The 23,054-nt window shown below is 47.1% G+C and overlaps 1 protein-coding gene across 2 annotated transcripts in view; it reads left to right on the top strand.

Moving 5' to 3' along the window:
- The window catches only part of CLSTN2 (calsyntenin 2), a 675,719-nt gene that overhangs the window by 522,522 nt on the left and 130,143 nt on the right, over positions 1–23,054 (top strand). For both annotated transcript variants that reach the window (XM_028489282.2, XM_055086617.1), the window contains 3 exons: positions 3,703–3,898; positions 4,630–4,838; positions 11,648–11,797. In XM_028489282.2, coding sequence (XP_028345083.1) covers positions 3,703–3,898; positions 4,630–4,838; positions 11,648–11,797 — 555 coding nt within the window. The remainder of the gene's footprint in view (positions 1–3,702; positions 3,899–4,629; positions 4,839–11,647; positions 11,798–23,054) is intronic.

Here is a 23,054-nt window from a genome sequence, read left to right as displayed (position 1 = left end):
CCCTGTTTCTCTTCCTGTGATCTCAGCTCAGCCATCACATCCTCAGCTTAGACCTCCCTGCCTGACCTGCCCAGGTCAGAAGTCTCTTAGCACCAGGAAGTCCTCCTTCAATGCATGTATCACCATCGCCATCCTTCATAAAGGTAGGTGATTATCTGATTCCTTATTTCTGTCCCCCACGTGACTGCCAGCAGCTTATAGGCCAGGGTTTTGTTCATCACTGTTTTGCCAGTGCTGGGTGCACAGTCCCTAATAAATATGAGGTGAGTGAATGGATGAATAAACGAATGAATGTTTTTGTAACCAGAACACACAGGTCAGATGGAGAGGTGGGATAAATGATTGTGGCATGAATTCTAGTTTTTGTTTAAAGGGGGCTAAGTCCCATCTCAGTCTGAGCTGGTGCAAACTAAGGGAGCATGGCATATAGCCCTTGTGAACTTCACTGTCTCTTCTAGGAGGTAATGAGGACTGGAGGATCGGGTATCTTTATCCCTTAAGGTATACAAGTCGTTTTTTTTGTGTCTCCAGCCCCAGCATGGTGCCTTGCACTTACTTACTCCATCCTCAAAAAATTCTGGTTCTGTTGAGTTGAATCGATGAAAATACATTGCCCTGAGGTTTACTTTTTCTTACCTTCCCCTTGTGTCTGCATTTCCCCCTCCTCCTTTGCCTTTTCCTCCTTCCTCTCCTTTCTTCTTGTTCAGGATTTCTGAGCCTTGAGAACTACTTTAGGTGTGATCAAATATCTCCAACAGAAAATTACCCTCATTTATATTCAGTTTAATTGGACTCTTCAAAGAGAAATGGTCTGGTCTGATGGGTCTTAGAATCATGGCTGTAGCCGAGCAGTCCAGAGAACACCCCAGCACCAGTCTGGGCTCATTCGCTGCTAATACTCCCACATTGGCATTGATCTTGGGATAGAATCTCGAGGCAGGCATGTCAGAAGTCCATCCCTTCAAGCCCAGCCAATTCAGAGCAGAAATGAGACTTGAGGATGCGATGTAACCTGTTCTCCCGCCCTGAAGGCTGCAGAGCTAGCCTTGTCGGAGAGGCAGTACTGGCCTGAGCAACAGCGATGGAATGGGAACCAGCCTTCTTGTTAGAGCCTGGCCCACAAGCTGTCTGTCTTGTCCATTATTCCACAACTACATTTGAGAAATGGCCAGGAGGGAATGTAGTGAAAATGGAGTGTTCATAATGAAATTGAGGATCGACGAAATAATAAAAAACAAAAGCCTAAAGGTAAAACTGGTATCGACTGACCATCTCAGAAGACATTGTCAGTAAGAGATCGGGGCACCTTGCTATATGTAAAATGGGGTGGGGACTTCCTCTCCTGAGGGAGCCTTGAGTGGGAATGTAGAATGTTACTGGAAGCAATTCCCTCGGCCGTCCCCTTAGAAGTCATGGGGCTGCTTGGAGACGGCGCAGTGGGGCAGAGAGGGCGTGGAGTTACGACTCAGCCATGCTTGGGGTTTACACCAACTTCCGCTCTGTGACCTCGAGAAAGTAATAACTCCTTTGATCCTTTTCGTTGTTGTTGTTAATTTGTACAGATTGGTATAAAACGTCTGCCTTGCAGGCTTGTTGTGACGATTAAACCAGATCACCTGGGCGGAGGTACAGAGCTCGATGCCTGACACACAGCAGGCATGCAGCCGCGTTACCCCTTCTCCTCACCGTGCCTGTGCTTCGTGGGCAGATGTCTGGTCACCCTGAGCCTGAGGCCCCCCTTAAACTGTAGACTGTAGGCACCTCATCCTGGTCGCAGCAGTGCAGCTGGGGCAATGTCAGACCAGGCTTGGGGCATGTCAGGTAGATGTTCTCCCTACGACATTATCTCCTGGGCCCTTTTACAGGTGACACAGTTGAAACCCAGAGAGTCACTGTAATTTGACTAAATCAACAAGTCAGTAGTGAACCTGGAAGGTGACTCAGGCCCCCGGACTCAAGCCTGTGTTTTACTCCCCAGCAGCCTATAGCTGGACACCTTGCTGCCCGTGTCATGTGACACTCACACACCCTTTTACACTATGAAGGGTCTTTCTGGACATCTGAACATCGTCTCCCCAACAAGCGTGTAAGCTCCCTCAACACAGGAAGAGAACGTGTCTCAAATCTTCAGTACTTTCCAGGACACTTACTACAGGGCTTACAGTCAGGGTTCAAGAAATAAACATCCATCAACTGAGATAAAGAAGATATTTTCGTGGCCTTGTTTTAATGCTGAGAAATAGCTATAATACACATGAACCCAGCTGACGGAGAGAAATGTATTCATTTCACAACACGGTCAGCTCTTTAAGAAGTTGGCTTTTCAGGCTCCACGGGGATTCTGGAACTCACATAAACTCACCCCCGCTGTTTGGAGAGAACATGGCAACTCCAAGTGGTGTCTCTGTCCCCGCAGGGAAGTGGTTGGTGAGAGACGTGAAGGAGCGGGGAGGGGAGAAGCGGGGAGGGGGCTACAGCAACGCGGGGTGCTTAAACCAAGAGTAAAGGACAGAGCAAGCAGCGCTGCTCACATTTACTGAGCAGACAGGTCACCTGGGGACCCTAATTAAGTTAGCAGATGCAAACTATTATATATAGGCTGGGTAAACAACAAGGACATGAACCCAGCTGACGGAGAGAAATGTATTCATTTCACAACACGGTCAGCTCTTTAAGAAGTTGGCTTTTCAGGCTCCACGGGGATTCTGGAACTCACATAAACTCACCCCCGCTGTTTGGAGAGAACATGGCAACTCCAAGTGGTGTCTCTGTCCCCGCAGGGAAGTGGTTGGTGAGAGACGTGAAGGAGCGGGGAGGGGAGAAGCGGGGAGGGGGCTACAGCAACGCGGGGTGCTTAAACCAAGAGTAAAGGACAGAGCAAGCAGCGCTGCTCACATTTACTGAGCAGACAGGTCACCTGGGGACCCTAATTAAGTTAGCAGATGCAAACTATTATATATAGGCTGGGTAAACAACAAGGTCCTACTATATAGCACAGGGAACTATATTTAATATCCTGTGATAAACTATAGTGGAAAAGAATATAAAAAAGAATATATATATATATAATCGAATCCCTTTGCTGTACAGCAAAAATTAACACAATATTGTAAATCAACTATACTTCAAAAAAAAATAAAGAAAAAGACATCATGGACACACCAGAAAAAAAAAAAAAGATGCATATCCTGACTCTGGAGGTCCAGGTGGGACCTGGGAGTCTGTATTCCTAACGAGCTCCCCAGGGATGCCCAGGCCGCTGCTTCACAGAGCACACTTTGAAGAATCAAGGATGTTGTCACAAAACGAAAGACAGTGAAAGCTTTGGCCTTTTTCTCCTTTCCTCCGCAGTCATTTGCCTTTCGACCGCGGGCAAGTTCCTTAATCTCATACTGGGCAGAGGGCAAGCGAGAAACCTCCTGGGAAAAGTGGCAAACTGAGATATCAGCCAGCTCCCCGGCCTGATGACCACCCACACACCCCACTCTTCCCGCCGGGTACACCGGATGGGGCACATTTCAGTTTTACCATCCAGGACATGAACGTGTTGGTCTGAGTCTCTAAAGGCTGCTTCTGCTTTGACAGTTGTCTGTGTGGAGGAAATGGTCCGGTTTGGGGTTGGCAAATCTGGTCCAGTCGAAGCTCTGTGTTCAGTCTGGCCGTTCTCAGGATCCCCGCTCTCTGCCTTCCATCCTCCTGCAGGGGAAATCTGTGCATTCAAGATCCGTGGCCAGGGGCTGCCCTTCGAGGCTGTGGTGCTCAACAAGACGTCGGGAGAGGGCCGGCTCCGCGCCAGGAGCCCCATCGACTGTGAACTGCAGAAGGAATGCACGTTCATCATCCAGGCCTACGACTGCGGCACGGGGCCCCAGGGCACAGCCTGGAAGAGATCGCACAAGTGAGTGACCGGAGGGAGCTCCCTGGGCCCTCCCGCCCCCGCCCGCCCACCTCCGTTCCCACGCTGCCCTTCAGATAGGCATGTGCGGTGCTCATACCGTGCTGCTCCAGCCTGCCCGACTGCTGCCTGGGTCCCCAGGCCCCCTACAGGCATCAGCGCGGGCTTCCTTCTACCCCTAGAATACTCCACCCCTCTGCTTCACATGAAGATGCTCCTATTTTACCATCAGGACTGAGTTGAGATGTCACTTCCTCTGGGAAGCCCTCCTGCAGACCTCGTTGGGACCTTTCCCTGGATTTCTCCCAGGCCATGTGCTTTTCTCCATCACAGCACTTTTCATTTGGGGTTGTAACTCTCAAATAGAGTTTAACTCAGCGCCTAACCCAGAGTAAGAGTGGTTCAAAATTCTTACTGGATGGAGTGAATGAATAGTGGAGGGAATGGGGAGATGATCTAGGGGAAACGTGTTGCCTAAAGCCGGGTAACTAGGAAGGTCAGAGAAGGGGAGGCACCTCTCCGGGGTGGATTCATCTCAGAGGATCGGGGCAAGGACAGGTAAAGGGGTCTCAATGGGAGGGAGGACAGAGCACTCAGACAGCAGCCACCCCGACTGTCTTGTGGTTTCTCTACTCTCCTGACCTTGGGACCTAAGTCAGTACCTGTGGGAGGTGTGGGAGGATGGTGTGATTCTTTCTTTACCGCCATCTCTTCCTTCCCGTGTGTGGTCCTAGGGCCGTGGTCCATATCCAGGTGAAGGACGTCAATGAGTTTGCTCCCACCTTCAAAGAGCCGGTCTACAAGGCTGTCGTGACGGAGGGCAAGATCTACGACAGCATCCTGCAGGTGGAGGCTGTAGACGAGGACTGCTCCCCGCAGTACAGCCAGATTTGCAACTATGAAATCGTCACAGCTGATGTGCCTTTTGCCATCGACAGAAACGGTGAGTGTCCTGAGAGGACCCCGGTGAATGGAAGCAGGGAAACAGCTCCACCCCCCACCCCTTTGAAGGCCAAGTGAGGGCTCTGAATGCACTTGGCAGGTGACGCCTCCCTTGCTATCCCTGATGTAGGCTCTGTAACCCAGAACTCAGCCCTGTGCTACAAGGGATGACCTTACGTAATCAGCAGCCCGGCCAGGTCTAAAACACCCCAGAAACCTCCTCAGTGAATAGTCTACAGAACTCACAATGCCACGCATTTGGATACTGAAGACAGGTTGGTTTTCTGGTAGAATTTTCCTGCCCTCATCCAGATGTGAGCCATGCCATCAACCCAGCCGCATCTGAGTTTCCTGTATAACAAGTGTAACATTAGCCACACCACAGCAATCTGCTCCCAGACAGAGAGAAGCTCAAAGAGAAGGCGGAGATTTTGGAAACACCGTCCAAGCTATAGATCCATTCAGGAATCTTTAAAGCTCTTGCCAAGGGTTTTTGAGAACTTCCACCCCAGTGAGAATGAGGAATGAAAGACCCCTTCCACCACACTCCAATCCCAAACTAAATTTACTGAACTGAAAACAATCCTGGAAAGCCATTTGGATATTTCCCCATCACCATTATTAAAAAACTCATTACAGTGTAAACACCACAGCCAGAGGCCCAATCAACTCAGCCCACTTTAACTGTAATTCTCAATAACTTGATATTAATCAAGTATATTGTTTCATTATTAGCATGAGTGTGTGGGTATATGTACATTATCCTCACTTTGTTTCAAATAGGATTTAACTGCTCAATGATGGGAAAGTTGCAAAACCTGAGGCTCCTCCACACCACAAATGTTTATTAAGTGCCAGGCACAGTGCTGGGGGCTGTGAATAGAGGTAGAGGGGAAGTCAAAACAGAAGAGGGCCTACCCACATGGAGCTTACCATCTAGCAAAAAAAAATCAAAATAAAAAATAGAAAGTCAGGCAGCGTCAAGGGTGAGGGTGGTGCACAAAGCGTGCCATGATCCAGGGTTAGGCAGCAAATTAGCCCTCAGCCTCCTGGTAGCCAATACCTAGAGGGAAATACCATCAGTCACCTGCTCGCAAATCTTCAGTGCTTCCCGTGCTTCCTGATGTTGAGACCAGGGAGAAATTTACCCTATGACAGAGTCTTCTGCATCCTGAGAATTGCAGCAGATTCCATAGGGCATGGAGGCCCAGGAGACCCCTCATCCTTGGTCTCCTGGAGTTTATGATCTGTCTCAGAAGATGAAACCAATATTCATCCAACAGACAAAATGGTAATAAGGAAGTTTCCTTAAAAGATGCTCAAACACGTGGCCAGTGTCAGTTGTACAGCTGGACATCACTAGATGCTAAGTGTGTAGGACCCAAGATCAACGCATGAGAAAGCAAAGGAGAACATACTGGACTTTAAAGTTTGGTTCAGGACTAAGAAGCAGGTAATTTCAATTAGAAGAACTGCTCATGATCGCTTTTCCTACAGGCCCTATGAAGTGGCTGGCCTGTCCCCACCACACAGACATACATGACACACGCACACACGTACACACACACACACGCCACTCTACAAAATATGAAACAACTGCTTCGTATGTTTCTGGTCCCCTATGATCAGCTGTGCCGTCTATGTCCGCAAGAGCTGTGGAACTTGGGGAGTGACAAGTCCTTGCTGAAGAACTAGACTGGACGGGGCGGAGGGTATCTGGAACAAGTGGTCAAGCTGCCCTTGGCCTCCTGCCTTAGTTCCGGAGAGCCACGACCCGGGAGAGAGGAGATGCAGAGTCCTTCACCTGAGGGTAAACTGCCCCAGTCATGAAGGTAATTACTCACCTTGATGAGCCATTTCACTAACACATGCCAATTTATTTACCTAGCTGTCTCATTAAAAGTGAGTAATGTTCCTTTGCCAGACCTTTGCCTCCAGCGTTGGTTTACAGCCTGAGACAAAGAGGAGAGCCGCACGCACTCCGGGGAGCTTGCCCCGCCTCCCCGCCCACCCCGCCCAGGGCGAGGTTTACAGAAGCAGTTCTCAAGTAATGAAGGCAGGACCTAAGGGCAGACGCAGGAGCAGCTCCCATTCTACTGAGCTTCCCAGTTGACCCTTATCCATCACTTCTCCCGGTGACCTCCCCAGCTCCTTGAAGAAGTTCTTTGCAGGCACATTAGAAAAAGTACTGCTGGGCTTCTCTGGTGGCGCAGTGGTTAAGAATCCACCTGCCAATGCAGGGGACACGGTTCCAGCCAGCCCTGGCCCGGGAAAATCCCACATGCCTCGGAGCAACTAAGCCCGTGTGCCACAACTACTGAGCTCACGCGCCACAACTAAGACCCGACGTAGCCAAAAATAAAATAAATAAAGTAAAATAAAATAAAATAAAATAAAATTAATTAATTTTTTAAAAAAAGAAAGAGTACTGTTGAGTTGCGCTCAACTCATTCAGGCCCCAGGACTTTTTCTTTTAACGCAAGACTCAACCTCTTCCAACCAGAAGTCTTCGGCCTCCCTTCCCTTGAATTCCTCCCCTGAAAAATCATGGCAGTAACAGTGCCTGCCCCATTGTGGGGTAGTGAGGCCTCAGGGGGAGGCAGTGCCTGGGCATGATATACACAAGGTACTTGGCATGTAGTGTTCCATTCATGGCGCCATGATTATTAGATATTTACCTGGGTGACTGGGACATGAAGGGTATTCATTCCCCATGGATTTACAGACTGAAATTATGAGCAAATAACTGAGTTGGTGGCATTACCTCCCTCTTGGGAAATTCTGGATCCATTTCAGACGGCTTCCAGCCCCCCATCTTCTAGCATTTGGCTGGTCTCTCTGAGATTGGTAGGGCCTAGTTCCTCACCTCCATTGAACTGATGGAAAAACTGATTCCTAAAGCATGAAGAGCTGGCCATATAGCACCTGTCACCTCAGTGGCAGAGTGGAGACTGGAGCCAGGTCCCCTGAGTGTGGGTCCCAAAGCCTTTTCACCAGTGATATTATCACTGTTCTCAGTGACATTTGACAGGAACACATGGCAATGGTATTTAAGTTCAAAAATACAAAGTTGTGTCTTAATCCTACACCTACCACCCTGTGTATGTGTGTGTGCGTGAGAGAGAGAGAGGTCCTTGACAAGCTACTTAAACCTGGCCTCAGATCCTCATTGTAACATGGGAATTAAGTACTGCACTCAGCCAGGGATGGGAAAGATGGCTGAGGGAGCAGCCGGGCTCTCAGTGACACCCGGTCTCCACTTGGCAGACTTTTCTACCTTCCAAGCAGTGGTGGGTCTCATGCAGCCTCTGCTGAGCCCTCCACAGGCTGCCCTGGTGAGTAACAGGCGTTGGACACCTATGAGCACAGTGTGTCCTCAAGTCTGTTTGTTCTCCAAGTACATGAAAACACTTCTCTTCCACCTGAATAGAAGAGAAACGCACATCCTTTGTGGAAAACAAGGGAAGCATAGAAAAGTATGAAGAAGAAGTAGGTCACCTGTAATCCCACCAAAGAGAACCACTACTGACATTTTACCAGCACTTTTTCTATGAAGTTCTTGAACAAAATAAGGCCACGCTTTCCTTGCTTTTCTTTATCTTCCCCTTTTCACTTAACATTCGATTGTGTGGATTTTTTCCATCCATAAACATGCTTCATAATTAGCACTTTTAGCACGAACAGCAGTCCGTCTAAGCAGAGAATCAGGCTTAGCTTGTCTCTTACTCTTGGGCATCCAGTTTCTTTACTCTTTCTCAATGTGAAAAATAATGCCTAGATGAACATATTTGCACCTTTGTCTGTAATTTTTATCATTTTTTCTGGAGTCAGTTGTTAGACATGGAATTGCACGGCCAAAAGGTATGAACGCTTGCAAAGTGACTGGCCTGCATAAGTTTCCAACAGGGCAACTCCGATTTAAATTCCATCAGGAGGAGGGTGCAGGTAAGTGCACTTGTCTCATTGCAACCCCTACTCCACCTGAGGTTTTAAAAAATACCTTCACTATGACACGTGGTAGGTACGGATAGTTCTTTGAGAGTCAACCTTCCCAAGTTCATCTGGAACAGAGAAATAAGCCCAGAGATCAGTACTCACCTGGGTTAACTGTGGACTCAGTTCTCCTGAGAAGGCAGCACTAGGAGAAATCATTCACATGTGGGGAAAATAATACAATTGTCACAGAAGCAAAAAGGGTGGCTGTTTCTGACCTTCCAAAATGTTTTTAAATGTGTGACTTAGCCAAACTCGACCCTTCCCTCTACAAGCATCAGTGAAAATATTATACTCTGATGCTTCAAATCCTGTGCTCTGAAACCCATTCTCCCATGCGTGAAGTCGGTGGTGGTGGAGAAAGTAAAGTAGTTTCTGTTTCATTAAGACTTCTTACAGAAGGGGAGCTGCCGTAAATTGAGCCAAGGATTGCTGGCTCGTGTGTTTATTTTTATTTTTCTACCGCAATCAATAGTGTTTGGTCTGCCGAATGTCACGCTGACAGTAAACCCTGAGCCTTCCTCTTCTACGAGGTGTACCTTCTGAGAGCCATTTAACTTTAAAGAAAGTTAAAATCTTTTGTTCAAAATTCAATTCGATGTTGCTGAAACATACTTCTCGTGGTCCTCTTACAGTGCTTCCAACCTGGCAGAAGTCCTCCCCTGTCATAGCTCTAACCATGAACTAATTTATTAACAGAAGCCACGGGGAATGTTACCAACCCCATACTGAGCTGTTCCAGATGTGCTTGGGGCCCGGAGCTGAGACCAAAACAAATATTTGGAGAAAAAGAAAAGGGATTCTGAACATCCGCCACAAGGCCAAAGACACAGCAAACACATTTTTATTCAGAGATTCTTGACTGGCTTTGTTAAAGGAAACTTGACTTCTAATCACTGGCTGCAGTTGCATTTTTAGAAACAGTCCGGAGCAGATAGCAGAAGAAATGATTCCAATTCTTGGTCCAACGTCTTGGGCAACTTCGTACCCCCTGACCCTCCACACCCTTACATATGCTCACATTCATAGCACCTGCTCATGGCCTCGTGCTGAGTACTGTCTTACTAATGTTGAATGATGAGTGGATGAATTTTTCCTATCTTTAACACATGATGTGGCTTTTCTAATTTTCCGAACTTTCTTGGGTTAGTCCCTGTTGTCTCAATTTGCATGAACAATATACATCAGTTGGAATGGAAGAAAGCTCATTAAAAAGTTTCCCCTTCGTTTTGATGAAACATAAAAATATACCTGAGTCACACAGACATAGAGTACAGACTTGTGGTTGCCAAGGGGGTTGTCTGGGATTAGCAGATGCGAACTAGTATTACACAGGATGGATGAACAACAAGGTCCTACAATATAGCACAGGGAAGTATATTCAATATCCTGTGATAAATCATAATGGAAAAGAATATGAAAAAGAATGTATATATATGTATAAATGAAGCACTTTGCTGTACAGCAGAAATTAACACAGCATTGTAAATCAACTATACTTCAATAAGTTTTTTTTAAATTTTAACAAAGGTGCACAAAAATGAAATATATATACCTGAGTCCATCATTCCATGTTTGTGTATCTGCTTGTTGGTTTATTTGGGGTTTTTTTCTTTTTTTTTAACATCTTTATTGGAGTATAATTGCTTTACAATGGTGTGTTAGTTTCTGCTTTATAACAAAGTGAATCAGTTATACATATACATATGTTCCCATATCCCCTCCCTCTTGCGTCTCCCTCCCTCCCACCCTCCCTATCCCACCCCTCTAGGTGGTCACAGAGCACCGAGCTGATCTCCCTGTGCTGTGCGGCTGCTTCCCACTAGCTATTGGTTTTACATTTAGTAGTGTATATATGTCCATGCCACTGTCTTGATTTCACTTCTGGCAAAGGATGATGACATCATTTGAATTCTAATTTGCTGTCAGCTCCACCATTGAAAAAAAAAAAAGCCAGAATGAAATTATTCTCAACAAAGGGAGACTTTAAGCTCTGGGAATCAAGAAGTAAAAAGTATTAAATGCATGTCAGGCCTTGATTCATTTTTTGAAACCAAAATTGTATTTCAGCAAAAATAGTCAATTACAAGTTTGCTCATTAATTGTCAAATATTTCTTTCTGAACCATAATATCAAACCCACAGGAGCAAATACACACAAATGGCTCAGAAACAGTGTCTGGTCTCTCTTGGAGAAGAAAAATGTCTTTGCCACCAGGGCAAGGAATCTGTTATTCTGTGTAGCTTTCAGAAGAGAGGTCACACGTTTTCTCGTATTGATTTTGCTTCCTATTTGGTAGCAAAATAATGTGCGAAGAGGCAATGAACATTCCTGGCGAAGAGCCCAGATGTTAAAAAATACGTGTCGGGACGTTTCTGAATTCCATCTTTTTCCCAGAGATTTCATGTCAGATGAACATACATTGCCCTACATTAGGGACACAGCCTAACGTAGGGTTAGTTTGGTGCAGTTTAGGGTGGTCTTCTGTAGGGTTTACGTTGGCGCAGTTTAGGGTGGTCTTCTGACGACCCCGTACTTAACACAACCAGTTGGATTCCAGATGTGTGTGCAGAATTACCTGGCAGTTCTGTTCCACAGCTGGGGTGGCTCCAGCCAGCGGTTCCTGAGAATCTGCCACCAAGGCACAAGCAGGCCACATGTGGAAACCACGTCCCTACTTGCCCTAGTCTTTACAAAGAGATAGGGAGAGGGAACACTTTATTCTGGTGAAGGTTGGAAGAGGGCAGAAGGGATTTTGCAGAACTGCAACGTGGTTAACTTGATCTGAAATGATGTTCAATGTCCCTGTATCTTCAGGCAACGTCAGGAACACGGAGAAGCTGAGCTATGACAAGCAACGCCAGTATGAGATCCTGGTGACCGCCTACGACTGTGGACAGAAGCCTGCAGCGCAGGACACCCTGGTGCAGGTGGACGTAAAGCCAGTTTGCAAGCCTGGCTGGCAAGGTGGGCCTGCTCTTGTCAATCCTGTTGGGTGAAGGCAGCTTGGCCATGTGTATAGGAGGTGCTGGAGTTGCCCTCCAATCATCACAGTGCATCACTAGAGGAGTTTGTAAAGCACAGGCACTCTGCTGTGAGAAATAGAGTAGCCTGTTTGTTCTTACAACTCCTGGGCGATATAGTACCCCCGTTTTACAGCTGAGATTGTCCAAGGCAACTCATCTAACTCATGTGCCCAGTTTGTCCAGTGTGCCCTTTCTTAGGTCTCATGACATCTTCCTATCAATAGGAAGTATCCCACAGTGCTCAGGAGAAAGGGCCAATTCACTTTACCTAAGGGTTGGGAGTTCAGCTGGTGCATTTCAAGTTTTAATAATCGCTCAGCACCTGGGGAAGGTTGCGTGTTCCTTGGGCTTGCACAGAGGGTGTACAGGAAGAGGCTGGAGATCCAGAATCCAGCCTCTGTGTTAGGGGGTTTCTAAAGTGTTGGCTCTGGTAATGGAGAAGCAATGGCCTTCGATGGAGGTGGATATTTGTGCTAGTTTAGATCTTTTAGGATGCAAAAAGAAGGTTCAGGTTACCCTTTGAGGATGGAGGTGTAGCAATGAACTAAGGGGAAATAAGGATGGGAAGGCCAGCTGCAGAGATGGAGCTCACAGAGGATTGGATGGTTTATGGAATAATAAGAGCTCTTGTGGTGGCACCAATAGTTCTGGTGGCCAAGCGGGGATGCTGGAGTTATCTCTGTGCCACCATTTTGGTGGTTGATGCTGTCGCAGGGTTCTGCTTACACATAACTTAGGGTGTTCCATGGTTTCATCCACTTTGTGCCTTCTGTCTGCTGCCTTCCCTTCATAGGTCTTTAAAGCTTCAGGGCCCCTGTTACATTCTGCCTCTTTCTCTATCTCTCTCTCTCTCTGTATCTTTCATTCTTAACTCCCCAAGAGAGGGTGCGATCAGCTGTGTTGGTCATTCATGTCCCTATGGGACAGGCTGATGCCAGACCACATATAGGTCACTGGTCAGACGAATGAATGGCTGCCTTTTAGTCAGGCATTTATTCCTAATCCAATTCAGCAGGCCAGACTGGCAGGACCTCATGGTGCAAAGCAAGGACACCTGAGGACCCACCTGGGTCATTGCCCTCAGATTGTCCCCTGCACAACTTTATCTTCCTTAATCTTGCAACTAGAAAGATGAGAGGGGGTAATTAAATCCACCTCTGGAGAGAACCGGAATCATTTGCCTTTGAACAAAGTAGACAAGGTGAAATGCTGAGTAGGGGAGACACAGCTAAAACGTGTGAGAGGTAAAGAACAAAGGAGAGTCTTCTCTGTGTCTGTCTATTTCAAGCAAGAGACAGAGAAAAAGGAACAAGCCAGAGTGTGGGAATCTGTGTGTCCCTGACCTCGGGGGGCCTGAACTCTGGTTGAGTGTAATTCACTAGACCCTAAGGACCCTGAGGGCAGGATTCTGTCTCTCTTGTTCACAGTGGAATTTCTCAGGTTTAGCACATGTCTGGCCCCAATGGTAGGTGCTCAAGAAACAGTCATTGAATGAATGAACGAATGAACGAATGAATGAACGAAAAGCTATTTGAGTGAAGAAGAACTCACCTTGTTTTATTTTGACGTGTAACAACTGGCCCCAGTGAAAGTCTCACTTTTGAAAAGAAAGCCTGGAAAGAATATAAAAGCTTTCTAAGCACAGGACAAGCTCACAATGGGATTTAAAGTGAGGAAAGCAAAACGCAAAGCCATATCTGGAGAATGATCCCAGTCTTTTTTGTCTTTGATAAATGAGACACCTACAGATTTGGAATCACACTGATATATATTTAAATGTAATTTCCTAATGGAGTTTGTACTTGTTTCAGTGTTAAAGGTATGCAAAGTAAAACGTGTTAATAATGTTTCATTCTGCGCCTGAAGAATGCGTGGGGCCCCTACCTCAGGGCATGAGGCTATTTTCAGCTCTAGACAGGGAGGTCCAGGAGGCAGGGATGCTATCCATCTACTGGTGTGTCTGCAGCCCCAGCACAGGGCCAGGCACAAGGCAGCTGATTGGCAAGTGCTGAATGCATGAATGAATGGTGAAAAACGTACCTTTGTGTGGAACAAAGACAAGAGGTCGGCAGCACCTCCCTGCACCTGCTCACCATGCCAGGCAAAGCGATGTAAGCAGGTGTAACATCTGGACCAACTACCTGATGGTGGCTCCCTGCCTACGTCTGCCAGCCTTGGGTGGGAGAAGCCGACCCTGGATTCTGCATCACCCCCCTCCTCCCTCTAGCTCTCCCACTGTAGACAGCCATTAGGTCTGTCTCCCCAGCCATTGTCCCAGCAGGCTTTCAGGTCACAGACAGGTCCTCCAAGTTCTCAGATATGTGTGGTGACGGTCAAAGTGCTTTCCTGGCATTCCTGTCCCAGCCCCCAGACCTAGAGAGGAGTCTTCCGTCCTACCACCGTACTGGTCCACTTTACTCCTCCACTTGGGGCAACCGCCATTTCTGACCAGCCCATCTTGGGGCTGTTCTCTCTTCTACTCCTGGCCAGGGCTGCAGCCTCAGAGCTCAAAATGCTCCTTTCTCCAGGGAAGAGCACGCACACCGGTCCCAGATATGTGTCTCGGGTCCAGCCCCTTCTCCCAGCTTTGTGGAGCAAACCGGAGTGAGCCATGTTTTACTGGGTTGCTTTTTGTTTGTTTGTTTTGTTTGCTTCGTTTTGTTTTGTTTTGCTAACCACAGATGAAGCAGGCTGTTCCTCACTGGGAGAGGCCATCCGGTTCCTAGGGGAAAGGGCTGGTTCTTCCTGAAGCAGGTGTTGGGTGAAGGCTGCACTGTATAAAATAGGAGAGGAACCAAGAGACGGGAGGCCATTCAGGGCACAGTGAACAGTGTCAGGAAGCCGGTCTGGCTTGTGGAGGGGGTGGGGACTGGGGAGAAAATGGGGAGCGAATTTGGAGAAGTCGGTGGAGGGGAGGGTTGGTAGTCAAGATTTTGGACTCCAGGGTGAGGAGCCGCGATGCTCTCCAAGCCTCTGGGACCCAGCTGTGAGTGAGGGCTCTGCGGACATGTGCCAGGTGTAATTGCCCAGAACAGAGGCTCCTCCCTGAGCTGGCTTCTCTCAAGCAACAGCAGTCACCAAGCGATCGCAGTTTGGCAGTTCAAATTCTTGTACCTGTTCTAAGCCATTCCCCTCCAGGCAGGAGGGGACTGCAGCAGAGTGAAAGCAATCCATCATGCTCAGAGCCTTCTGTCTCCCCTGGACCACTCACTTCCAGTCAGTGCCAGCACAAGCCCTTTCTGCACTCAGCTTGTCCCAGGGAGCTAGCTATGCTGGAGGAGCAAGGGACCTGCTCACAGCTAGAGCCCTCCCTTCCTCCCAGACTCCAGTGATGCCCCAGGGCATTGGGCCCTCTTTTCCATCACAATAACCCCTTCCAGGAATGTAGCGCTGCAGCTTTCCCAAGGCAATGCTGGCCTTACCCAGCTGTACACGAAGGACACCCCGCCCCCTGGCTCTGCTGCCACCTGCCTTTCAGACCTTGGCTAAGGCATCATCTGCTCGGGCTATGGTATTCCATTCTCTGTCTTTTTTCTGTGGGTGGATATTGTCTTCCCAGAAATGATACGGGCGCCCTGAGGGCAGAACCACACGTCTCTCAGTCCCTGGCACTCCCTGAACCTTCTGTCCATCACCTAAGCATCACCTAAAAGCTTGCTTACCACCATCACTCACCAATGGCAGAGCAGGGCTTATCAGAGGCTCAGCTGGCGGCAAGGGAAGGAAGGCTTTGCATCCAGAAAACGACCCCAGGGTACCAGGTGTATTCGTCTTGCTCTCACGTGAGTTTTGTCTTCTCTGCTGTATTCTGAGAGTGTGATTCTGAGTAGGTGGTAAGGGTCAGCTTTCTCTGCGGTTGTAGGTGGAGACTTGCCTAAGGAAATGTCACTCCCATTCTCAGCTGCCCAGGGAAGAAGAGCATCCTCAAAGCATCAGCTAGACCTGTGTGGGTGAAAGGGAGAACTAAACCTCTGTGTTTTGTCCTGAGCTCTGAGAACACGCAGTATCCCTATAGCAGCTCTTATTCACGGAGATGGATGATTCTCATTGGAACCAGAAAAAAGGTGTGCGTGCAGCACACATGCTAAAGATGAGCTTGTGCTTTTCATGCCAGGCATCTGGACTTGCAGTCTTCTTAGCGTCTGTTTCCCTCTTGCCAAGCGGTTATAGGTACCCACGCCTGAGGACTTCGGGAAGAATCTGCATCCATCCATGGGTCAGAGCACCACAGAGGATGCAGTGCCCTCAGAGGCTCTCAGGGGGACGGTGGCCGTGACAGCAATGGACACAGTCAGAGACGGCACTGCTGACCCCTGCTTATAGGGGCCACAGACTGTGTCCTAGAGGAGCATTTGCAATTCAGTTGCTGGTTTGAGGGTTTTGTTTGTTTAGTTTTTACATTACGTTATGTAATGTCATACTGAGAAACACATCCCTGCTTTTTCCCTTCCTTTATTGTTCTCTATAATCCCTTGGCCTATCTCTTTCTATGTCTCAAGCTGGAAACACTGTCTGCACAACGCTTACTTAGGACATTTTCCCTTTTATTGTTGCAGGTCAGATTTTGTATTTATTATTACCTGCTCCTGCCACCCAAGACCCAAAGTTCAGTCTGTCACTGTCCCCTTTATGCAAAACAGCTCCCCTCTGAAGAGAACCACTGTAGACTCTCTCCCTGGCCCTTCACCATTTCTTTCCCAGGCATGTTGCTGACCAGACATCCTGCCATCCTGGATCTGAAGTTCCCACATCAAATCAGCTTTCCAGACTCCAGCCCCCACAAAATCCCATCTTCATTTTCCTACTTCATCTCTGAGCACGATCCCACGGCAGCCAATTACACCTCGCCCAAGTATCAGTTCACCCAACGCTGCAGGTTCCTAGAGCTTCTTCCTCGGGCCCAATTCCTGCTCCTTTTACCTTCACAGTAAGGTGTCTTATTTAATATAGAAAGAAAAGGAGATGCAGCCACATAATGAACCATTTCTTCTCTGTTCTTTTGGGCTTGAATAATTCTCCAGGTGCGTCAAACTGTCTCGGTGTTTCTACCATTCCACAAACCAGGCCTGCGTTAGGAAGGAGGAGGGTGTCTTTGAGAGGAATGCTTCTCAAATCTGAATGTGCACATGAGCACCTGGGAGGCTGGGTAAAACCCAGATTCTGACTTAGTAAAGTCTGGGGTCGATCTGCATGTTCCTGGTCCATGGCCTTCACTTGGAGTGAGAAGGCCACGCAGAAAATATTTCTAAACACCTAGAGTACGTCTAAGATTTTTGTGTTGAAAAGACAGCCGCCTGAAAGCTGCTGGTTGAGATTAATTTTCCCTTAGTTATTCGCATTGTCAGATAACTGAAGCTGACACACACGACGCTGTAGGAGATATTCTGACGTGAATTCATTTACCCTTTACTGAAGGCCCACTGTGTGCTGAAGGCTGAGAATACGGAGGAAAAAAGACCTACCAGGACTCATAGTATAGAAGGCAATTTGGGGGACACAAGCTCTGCTGGAGGGAGCACTGGGGACACAAGGGAGAGACATGTAACCTTGCAGGGGCCCTGGGGCGGAGGCACCTGGGATCAATCTTGAAGGATAATAGTTTTAGCACAGCGAAGAAGGGTGTTCCAGGTTGGGGAGCAGATGTCAGGAAGGTGGGAGGGGGCATGATGTGGCCAGGGCATGGGGGAGAGCACTGGACGGGCCAGTGGGGACCAGATCAAGAGGGAGACCTCCTGTGTTACCGCAAGGGCAGTGGGGGGCCCAGAGGCTTTCATGCCCTGGCGTGATGAGGGGGGATCTTGGAGAAGAAGAACTTTCTGGCCAACCACATAGATGATGGCTAGGATGCAGAAATTGGGGCAGGGAGACCAGCTGAAGAGGATGATTTTTCCTGAGGGCACTGAGCAGAGCACTTCTGGAAAAGTATCTAAAGTCATGTATTTATTCCAAAACCAATTCAAAGTACTGAGCAGCAAAGGAGGTTAGATTTTCAGGCAAATCCCATGAGACCCGATAGGCTAGGGGAGAAGACTGGCAGTCAGGCGTGTCTTGGGTAGAGTAGACCACTGCTAAGCCTTGTCAAGTATATATTCTGTCCCTTCTGCAGCTGTCCACTTGCCTGCCAGCCTGCCAAGGAGAAAAATGCCCAGGCCCCAGGGGTCAGTCGGCTTCACCCTGCCCCTTGCAAAAGTCAGATCAATTATTGATCAAGTACAACAAAGAGCTGACTGAGGTTTTACTACTTGCGAGGCATTGATTTTGAATCATAGAGTGAGAAGCCCATGTAGGTACCCAGATTTGCTTAAACAGAAACAGGCAGGGCTCAGAAGTTGGAGATGTGTCCCTTGGAGGACTTCTGGTGAGGTCACCCTTGTTGCAGGCTGAAAGACAGAGGAAAGGATGGCTCCTTGCCCTCAGTTCCCTCCTTCACTGTCCTGCCAGGGAGTCCAAGATACTACCATTAGGGTACCAACATTTTGTTCTAAAGGATTGTTAAAAAACAAAATTCAGTGTAGTAAATGTGGAGATCTAATTGGCTTTATTCAACAATTCATGAATTGGGCAGCGTCCAGCGTTCAGAAGGGTTGTACAAAATGGAGGGTTTTTACTGAAGGAGGGAGGGGTGAGAAAGTTATTAGCAAAAGAAAAGAAAGAATTGTTTCAGGCCAGGTCACCTTCTTTTGGGGGAAGGGCAAGGGTCTATTATTCATATTACCTCTTCTTCCTTTGGGGGATGGAAAGGGTCTCCATTGACCAGAAAATTCCAGACTGTCCCATTAAGATTACATCCCTAGACTATCTTATACACTGGAAACTAATATAATATTGTAAATCAACTATATTTCGGAAGGAAGGAAGGAAAGAAAGAAAAGAAGGAAGGAAGAAAGGAAGGAAGGAAGGGGGGAGGGAAGGAGGGGAGGGAGGGAGGGAGGGAGGGAGGGAAGGTGGGCTCCATTTAAGTTCAGGGCAGGTGGACACCAGCGCTCTGCTCCTCTGCTCTTGGACCCTCAGCAGCAGGTTCCCTGCAGTGGCTGGAACAGCAGCCGATGGGCCTGAGGAACCTCCTTAGGAAGCACCCTCTATGGACGGTGATATCAGCCCACTTAAAGTAGCTGAAACAGTCAGCTGCTGGGAACAGCAGTGCAGTGAAATTTAACTATACCCAGTGCTCAAAATCGGAATGTTTATTCCTTTCCAAATCAGGACAGTATTGCACTGGGTCCGGAAGGAAGGAAGGAAAGAAAGAAGAGAAGGAAGGAAGAAAGGAGGGGAGGAAGGGGGGAGGGAGGAAAAAGAAAGGAAAGGAAAGGAAGGAAAGAAGGAAGGAAGAAAGGAAAAGAAAGAAAGAAAGGGAGGAGGGAGGGAGGAGAAAGAAAGGAAAGGAAAGGAAGGAAGGAAGGAAAGAAGGAAGGAAAAGAAACAGAGAAAGAAAGGATTACATGCCTGGGGAAGGTCAAAACCGTAGTCAGGTCAGGTGTTAAATCTATGTTTGGTATCATGGGCTTTAGCACAGGTAGTGCCTTTTTGGGCCTGTGGTTTTCTTTAACAATTCCCCCCTTTTGGTCAAACTCTCAGCCTAACTGAGAGATATGATCAAAAGCGAAGGCGGTAACACCACTCCCACCTATTGCTCTGTAGCTCTCACAGCTTTGTGGGTCCTTGGTGTGGTTCCTGTAGGTCACAGTGTCTTCGCTTAATATCCCTGTGACATTCACAGGTCACAGTTCCAGGCTCATAATCCTTAAGTTGATCATTCTCTTCATTTCTTTTTTTTTTTTTTTTTTTTTTTGCAGTATGCGGGCCTCTCACTGTCGTGGCCTCTGGATCCTCCCAGACCGGGGCGCGAACCCGGTTCCCTTGCATCGGCAGGCGGACGCTCAACCACTGCGCCACCAGGGAAGCCCTACTTTTTTTTTTTTTTTTTTTTTTTCTCTTCATTTCTTTTTCTGATGTTCCAGTCTTAGGGAGATCATTTGCTTGGTGGTTAGCAACTGCAAACATGCATTTAAAGGGTTTTGAGAGAATGCAACGCACCAGGGTTATTATTATGATTATAATAAGCATGATAATTCTCAATGTTTCGAGTGCACTTCAGAGCCATGGTCCCCAAGACCCAAACCGATCAAAGAAAGACCCCACTGAAGCAGTCACCCTCTTAAGCCAAGTGGCTTGTTCAGTAATCCTACGTAACTGAGTTTCAACTTCCCTAAAGTGTCAACTCGGGTATAGCAGGTGGTGTTGGGTACAGCACAGACACCTTGTTCAGCTAAAAGATAATCAAAGGCTATTCTATTATCAAGGAAAAACCTTGACCAGAGAGTATAAGGATCTTTGCTGGGCAGCTAGTGCTTTTGCAACAGAATTTGTAATGTCTCCAAGTGTTAAGGAGAGATTTCTGATCATATCTCACTTGTATTTACACCTAACCAGAGATGGATTTATTCCCTGCATTTGAAACTGTGCACCTCAGATCGGGACTCGAACCCATGTGGCCGGGACTCGAACCCGGCCAAGACCCTGACTGGGACTTGAACCCACACAGCCGGGACTCGAACCTGGCCAAAACTCAGACTGGGACTCAAACTCACGTGGATGGGACTGGAACCCAACCAAAGCCCACAGTCTTCCAACTGAGATCACACACCTGGTTTCAGGACTTAATGAAGCTTAGGTTCTTGATGTCTCATCGCAGAAACAATTCAGTGAGAGACAAAGTAATAGGTAAGAAGTGGATTTATTTAGAGAGAAACACACTCCACAGACAGAGTGTGGGCCATCTTGGAAGGTGAGAAAGGCACCAGGGTATGGGCTTGTCCATTTTTATAGGAGTGAATAATTTCATAAGCTAACGAGTAGGAGGAGTATTCCAGCTATTTTAGGAAGGGGCAGGGATTTGCAGGAATTGGGCCACTGCCCACTTTTTGATCGGTTATGGTCTTGGAACTGTCATGGTGCCTGTGGGTGTGTCATTTAGCTTGCTGATGCAAGCATATACTGAGGCTCAAGGTCTAGTTGAAGTCAACTTGTCCGCCATCTTGGACCCATTTGGTTCTAATCAGTTTATGTCATGTCCTCAGGCTATGTCATTCTTTCAAAGGCTGTGCCCTGGCTCCTTCCCTCCTGTTTCACATTTACGTGCTCAATCCAGGGGTCAGTCAGGTTTTTAGTGCATGTGGAAAGAGAATCTCCTTTGTCATTTTAGCAGATGAAAGAACACCAAGTTTTAGTTTCACATAAGTATATTACTGATTGTTGGGCTGCACCCTGCAGGCCTCTAAGGCCTGTGCTTGCCCAGCTTCAAGACCAAAGAAAGAGCCCAGAATCAGCAACAGAGACATCAGTGGTTTAATGGATGGGGGAGCTTACACGTCTGAAGCAAGGTCCTGCAGTGACACCCCACCACTGTGTGCAGCAGGGGATGGTGGGCAGGACATGGTGGCAGTCTTCACTCCCCAGGGGAAGGGGAGATTGCCAGTTATACGGGAAATTGACATCAGGTTGGCTCATTAGTTACCAGGGAAACCAGCAGAGGGGCACACCCCTCACCACCCCTTTGATATGCTGTCACTAGCTGGGGCCTGGGGTAAGTAAGTAGTCATGCGTGTAGGGTGTAGGTGAAGCAGGCACTGGTCTGGCAGGGAATTTACAGAGAGCAAGAGAACAGCCATCTTGAGTGGCCTAACCATATACCGATATTAAAGCATATTTTAACACCCTTATAATATTGATTCAATTTTAACCAGTTTGATGGATTATACAAGGTAAAATTCCATCTTTTTCTCGCTCTCTTCAACTTTCTGTATACAATTTAGTTTGTCCTTCATAACCAGAAGTTCTAGTTTAGGCAAAATTACTCTCATTTCCCTTAATAGGAATGCATTTCCATACCTCATATCTTTTCTTAACCAAGAAACACATCCTACTTTCCTTGCATATAAAGTTGTGTCCCTTATTATTACTAATAGCTTTAATTAGGTATATTAATTAGAATTCTTAACTCTTAGAAACCTTAATTTCTAGTGAAAACTCAGAAGTAAGCAATTTTGAACCACATGTCAGGTGAGCATTGTTTTTAGATTGACAAATTTATGAATGCATTTCATAATTTCTAGAAACGTGTTTCTTCACAGGACAGTCTTTCAGTGTGACACAAAACATGTTTACTAATGAAACCGTGCACCTCTGATTGGAACTTGAACCCAGCCTAAACTCAGATTGGGACTTGAACCCATGGTCTTTTAATTAGAATCACTCACCTGGTGACTGGACTTACTGAGGCTCAGGTTCTTTGTGTCTCAGCGTAGAAGGAATTCAGTGAGGCAAAGTGATAGGCAAGAAGTAGATTTATTAACATAGGACACTTGTGAGGGAAGCAAGTGGGCAGGCGAGGGGGATCTGCCCCACAGATTAAGCAAGGCTACATTTTTATAATCAAAGGAAAGTGGAGGAGGGGAAGAAGACTGCCTTCTTCCTCATTCTTCAAGTAGATGTCAGGCTTACATCACTAGCTCCTCCTTCATATCAGGCAGGAGAGTGTTTGACCCTATGAGGTCAAACTAGGACTGTCCTAGCGCTTACTCAAATCAGCAGAAGGGTGGTAACAAATACTAAAATATGTTGAATCATCTCAGGTTTCCGTGTGAGGGTCTCCTACTTAGGAATGTCACCTTTCCCTTAAATTCCTGTCCTTGGTCCTAAGGATCATTACCTTGCTGAACTCAACCGGCAGAATGCAGGCCTCATTTTTTTCTTTCACTTAGTGACCTCAGGCATATCTCATGCTTTTATTTACGGCTTTATAGTTAAGCAAGCCTGCTTCATTTCACGACATCCTGATAGCTTTCTTGAGCTATCATTAATTTACAGTGGTCTCCCAAAGTTCCCTAGGTTTCCCTCTCTATAATCCCCTGCTGGGACTTCTACAGCTACCTGTGTAACTATCCTACTCTATCCCTATCACTAATAGAACCAAATTTATCTTGAGTTTCTTTGCAATAGGAAGCCAAAAGTAGATAAACCTATGTTCAGTAATTAATGTTTCACAATTTTCTTATTTATAAAAGACCTAGATATTTCATACATTTCTATCATTTAACTTTAGAAAACTCAAAAGTTTCAAGTTACCAAAAGAGATTTCAAAGGCTATTTTTAAGTACCTATACCATAAAATATAATTGTTGCTGAAAAGTTTATATATA

Source organism: Physeter macrocephalus, chromosome 1 (genome assembly GCF_002837175.3).
Source record: "Physeter macrocephalus isolate SW-GA chromosome 1, ASM283717v5, whole genome shotgun sequence".
Lineage (NCBI taxonomy): Eukaryota > Metazoa > Chordata > Mammalia > Artiodactyla > Physeteridae > Physeter > Physeter macrocephalus.
This window is presented reverse-complemented; position numbering and strand designations above follow the sequence as displayed.